At 60.6% G+C, this 5,278-nt stretch overlaps 1 protein-coding gene across 1 annotated transcript; it reads left to right on the top strand.

The window, feature by feature from the left end:
• Positions 1 to 2,051: 2,051 nt before the first annotated feature.
• On the top strand, positions 2,052 to 3,176 carry LOC136108462 (corticoliberin-like). The gene is made up of 2 exons (XM_065850256.2): positions 2,052 to 2,115; positions 2,561 to 3,176. The coding sequence occupies exon 2, from the start codon at positions 2,585 to 2,587 to the stop codon at positions 2,975 to 2,977; it is 393 nt and encodes a 130-aa protein (XP_065706328.1). The 5' UTR covers positions 2,052 to 2,115; positions 2,561 to 2,584; the 3' UTR covers positions 2,978 to 3,176.
• The last annotated feature ends 2,102 nt before the right edge of the window (positions 3,177 to 5,278 follow it).

Genomic DNA, 5,278 nt, shown 5'->3' with positions numbered 1-5,278 from the left:
CCACCAGCTGCGAGGCCGCCGGACCCAGCGAGCGCAGCCGAGGGGTGAATTTGGCATCTCTGAAAGCATCATTAACACGTCGCTCCTCACACTCCTGAGTGGAGGCAGAGACAGTTACATCCCTAAAAGTGACGATAATGAATCCCCAGGCAGCACACGGGGCCCTTCAGCACTGAATGTGTCAGTAATTTATGAAGGGAGCAGGAAAAAAAGAAAATAAAATTCCAAGTTGAGCTTCCTAAATAAAACACAAGTACAAGATGCACTTACTGGATTCACTGTCTTTCCTACAATTACATGACTAATCCTAAGGCGAAATGGTCTAAAGCGTTCCCAACCCCAGCACTGACCATGGGGGTGGCAGAGGAACGGAGCGATATCTGCTCCCAGCCATGGGGCTGTCCCTGCCCAGAGTGACTGCCAACCTCCTCCCAACCCAGAGTGGTCCCCAAAATCCCACAGGTGATGCTCAGGGCATCACAGCTCCTGCCGCCACTCTGCCCCACAGCCCCTGGTCCTCCCTGGTGCTGCTTCTGCAGAGCAGCCCCTGGAGATGGGGCAAGAAAAAGGTTTGCAGAGAGGACTCAGCCCTGCATGCAGGGGAGCAGCTGAAATTACTGCCACTGGGACATGTGCATTGTTTTGGTTTCAGTTTTGTTTGTGTTTCTGGGGTTTTTTTTCCTCCTTCTCTTGAAATGTTCATTCCTTCAAGAGGGAATTTGAAGTTTAGAGGCAGCAGCACTTTTGCAAGATGAAGTGATTGCTGAGCTTCAAGTGCCCAATGATGGAAGCTCCAGTGGGGAGGGAGGAAAAGGCAAATGAATCACGTGTATGAACCCCAATTTGCACCCAGAGGTGTGTGTCTGTGCTGGGCAACCAGGCCATGCAAAGAACCTGCCTTTTGTGCTTCGCCAAGAAGGAAAAATTGCACTCCAGAAGCACATCTACACTTCTGAAGTGAAGTTTTCATCTGCATGATGCCAGGAGATGAATCACTCGGAGGAGCTGGGCAACTTCCGAAGGAGCCGCCGGCTCTGGTGGGGAAACTTTCCCTGGGAAATCTGCATTCTCTGATTGTCTCCTCCCCACATACCTCTGTGTCCCCCCAGACATTCATAGCTCTCACCCCCACATACCCCCACGCACCACCCTAGACTGTCACCCCATGATCCCCTGTGTCCACTCTGACTCACACCCCGCATACCCCTGTGCCCCTCAGACTTTCATCCTCATACCCCCACAATCCCCCACGTCCCCAAAGACTCTCAGTCCCTCCTCTCCATGTACCTCCATGTCCTCCCAGACTCTCACCCCCACGTACCCCCCTGCACTCCCCAGATTCTCACCCCTTTCACCCCATGTGCTCCCATGCACCCCAGACTCTCCCCATGATCCCTGTGTCCCCTCAGACTCTCACCCCATGTACTCTCATGTCCCCCCAAAAACTCTCATCCTCTCACTGCCCACATACCCCCACTTCCTCCCCAGACTCTCACCCCACATACGCCCACATACCCCCATGTTGCCCCCAAATTCTCACCCCTCTCACCTCACGTGTCCCCGTGTTCCCCCCAAACTCTCACCCTCTCACTCCCACCTACTCCCACTTCCCCCCCAGACTCTCACCCCACGCACCCCCATGTCCCCCCCAAACTCTCACCCATTTCACCCTGTGCATCCCGGTGTCCCCCTAGACTCTCACCCTTCGCACCCCATGTACCCCCGTGTCCGCCCAAGACTCTAACCTTCTCACTGCCATGTACCCCGTGTATCCCCAAAACTCTCATCCTCTCACCCCTCTCACTCCCGTATTCCACCCAGACTCTCCCCCACGCATCCCCGTGTCCCCCCCCAAACTCTCCCCCCACGTACCCCCGTGTCCCACCCCAGACTCTCCCGCACGCCCCCGTCCCCCGCTCCCGTCCCGCGGGTTCAGCACCCCGGACAGCTCCCTCCGCTCCGGCCCCGCTCCGGGCCCCGTCACGTGGGTTGGGGGGGCCGGGGGAGCCCGCGCCGCCCGGTATAGCGCGGTCACGTGGGTCCCGCCGCCGCCCCATATAACGCGGTGCGGGCGGGCGGAGCGGCGGGTCCTGCCGGGCGGAGCGGCGGCGAGCGGTGAGCGGGGAACCGGGGCACCCACCCCCGGGAGCCCCAGCACGGGGAGGGGAGTCCCAAGCCCCGGGGTGCGAGGGGTGTCCGGTCCCGGGGATACGGAGGGTCCCGTGGCCGGGGTAGGGGGGGGCATCCCATCCCCGGGAACACGGAGGGTCCCAGAAACCGGGGGGTTCCTTTGTCCGTGAGGTCTCATCCCATGACTGGGGCACCCGGGTGGGGTTTGGGGGTCCCGTCCACGGGTGGGGGGTTCCAGCCCCCAGGGGGTCCTGTCCCCAAGGAAGGGTCCTGTCCCAGGGGGTGGGGTTCCCATCCCGGGGGTCTCCATCTTCAGGGGGTGTCATACCTGGGGTGGGGGTCTCTCCCGGTGTGAAGCCCCTTGGGTGCCCCCTGACCGCAGTGGGGGGGGATGTGGGGATCCGGGCTGGGGTGGGGGGGGCTGTTGCAGGTGTCTGGCCCCGGAGTGGCTGCGATGCGGGTCAGGATGATTTCGGCTGCCTCCGTCCTCGTCCTGCTCTTCCTGCCCTCGGAGACCTGCTCACCCCTGCAGTGGCCCCGGGGCCCGTCCCACAGGCTGACCCTGGCCCCCCAATCCACCTGGGAGCCCTGGCCGGGAGCCCCGCAACCCCCGGACCCCCCCGCCAGCCCCCTGCCCCAAAGACTGTGCCAGCCCGATGGGGCAGAGCCCACCCCAGCCTCCCGAACCCCACGAGGGCTGCAAACCGGCAAGAGGCGAGACGGCAAACCCAACTCGCTGGATCTCACCTTCCACCTCCTGCGCGAGTTCCTGGAGATGTCCCGGGAGGAGAGACTGGCCCAGAAGGCGCTCAGCAATAAGCTCTTGCTGCAGAGTATAGGAAAATGAGGGAGGGTCGTGGAGGAAAATGAAGAAGACCGACCCCATAAGGAGCAGCCATGGCAGAGCGGAGAAGGGGGGGATGCTGCTGCCCAGCTGGGGGCTGGAGCCGTGCCCAAGGACCCCTCTCCTTGCCCGGCGGGTTCCTCATTGCTGCATCTCGCGTGTTGCTCTCGCTGTTGTACATTAAAGTCACCCTTGTACCTGCCGCGCCGCCGTGCTCTTGCGCTTTGCCCCCGTCTGGTGGTCAGTCCTGCAAGAAGGTCTGGAGTTGGTTGGGATGTGGTGTGGGGTGATCGTGTCCCACCACTGGCCATCAGCAGCCTGGGAGGGATCAGCACCACCCGTGAGGGATCACCCTGTGCCCATCACCATCACCCAAGAGTCATCAGCATCACCCATGACCACTCCATCACCCACACAGCCAGAAACCAGCATCCCCAGAGACCCAAAGGTTCCCTCCTCCTCCGCCCAGAGCTGCGGAAGCAGCAGCTCCAGCACCAGCAACCAAAACTGTCCCGGTGAGCAGCCTTGGGTCTCTCAAACCAAGTTTGATCTCTGGTGGTGACACGGGACAAAGCTTCTCACGCTGCTAATGCACTGTAATCACTTTGTGGGCTGTTTTGGTTTTTTTCTGTAAACCTACATTTTTCTCCCATTCTGAAAAAAAGGTACAGAATACGTAAAAGCAGAAATTACTGCAAGGAAAGGGAGGAACAGTTTGTTAAACCAGAGGCGATCACACCGCCTGATGCAGCCGGAGCAGCTCAGAAGCATTTTTAACCCTTCCGGGAATGCTGGGGGCGTCTGGAACTCGCTGAGCTGACACCCCCAGACCCAGTGGGAGGCGGAGGAGGAGGATTTGTGCTGCTTTCAGGGTGCTGGGCACCAGCAGCAGCCCCAGGCAGGACACGGGTGGGACAGACGGGTGTGTGGGTCCGTCCCCAGGAGCTGCAGGGGACATTTCTCTGGGGACAGAGGCCGGGCAGGTGCTGGTGGCATCTCCAGCCCCGTGAGGGATCCAGCACCGTCTGGGGGTGCAGCCCCGTGTCCTCTGCCTGTGGAGCTTTCCCAGGGCACGGACTGTTTCACAAAACAGGGTTTGCTCTGACCCCAGGCTGGAAGCTGCACCCCAACACCCAGCTGGAGCTTTTCCTCCCCCAGCATCTCTGCGAGTGGCTCTGAAAGCCGCTGCTTCCCGGCATCGCAGCAATTCTATGCCTTTTAGTGTCACAGCTGGCAGTTTGGGACAAGGTTTAATGAAACTTGAGCTCAGTGATGCTCAGAGGCACATGAGCATCCCTATAAGAGCCTTCCTGACTGTGCATCAGCAGCAAGAGCATAACAGACCCCAGGGGATCCTGGCCCCTCTCTCCTCACACTGAGTCCTGCACTGGGGCACAGACCCCCAGTCACCTCCATCCTCCTCCCATAAATGCAGCCGCGGGCTCGGAGCGGCTGTTCCCCCGCTGGCTGTGTGACCAGGAGACGAGGCTGAACTGGGCTTGGGGAAGGGTCCCAGGCCCCCACGATGGGTTCTCTCCGCTGCATCCCCTGCGGGAAGGAGGAAACGTGACCTCAAAGCACACAATCCTCAGTGTCCCCTCCCGTCCGGTGGCACAAAGGGCTGGAGCAGGACCAGGGGCAGCCCCAGGGCTCTGCTGAGGCCATACCAGTGACACTGGGACGAGTCCTGCTGGGGAGCACGTGCTGGGCTGAAACACAAGGGTTCTGTGCTTACCTCCCTCCAGTGCATTTCCATCAAATGCAGAATCAACCTCTCCAGGACTCGATCCCCGGGAAGCAGCGCGGGTCCCCACAACACAGGCACAGGATCAGGTGTGCGGCTGCCTCAGGCCCCAGCCGGGCTCCCAAACGAGTCTCTACCAGCCTTTGGCACATCTTCTTCTCACCTTTGCTTCTGTCTCTCCACCTGCAACACCAGGAGCAAAGCCAGTCTCCGATGATGGGGGCTGCTGGGGAAAGGGACGTTTTTACTGCAGACAGACAGATCTCCACCGCAGCCCCTTCCCCAGCACCCCGCAATCATTTCTCACTGCCTGGTAACACAGCTCGTATTCACACCCCAGGTGCCTGCCATGGTGGCATCATGTGAAGGTCTTTAATGCTCAAAAACTGCTGGGGGCTCCTTGGGAGGGGGCAGACGGGAGCGGCCGCAAGGACCCTGAGCCCACCCACACCCCCAGAGCCACCATGGGCCCCCCAGGACAGCAGGACATCGCCCAGGTCCCTGCTGCACCCCGACCCTCCTCCCCTCGGGAGATCCAGCAAAGAAAAAGCCGACGCGCG

This window comes from Patagioenas fasciata, chromosome 16 (genome assembly GCF_037038585.1).
Source record: "Patagioenas fasciata isolate bPatFas1 chromosome 16, bPatFas1.hap1, whole genome shotgun sequence".
In the NCBI taxonomy this organism is placed as follows: domain Eukaryota; kingdom Metazoa; phylum Chordata; class Aves; order Columbiformes; family Columbidae; genus Patagioenas; species Patagioenas fasciata.
Note: the sequence above shows the minus strand (reverse complement) of the source record. Positions and strands in the feature narration are given on the sequence as shown.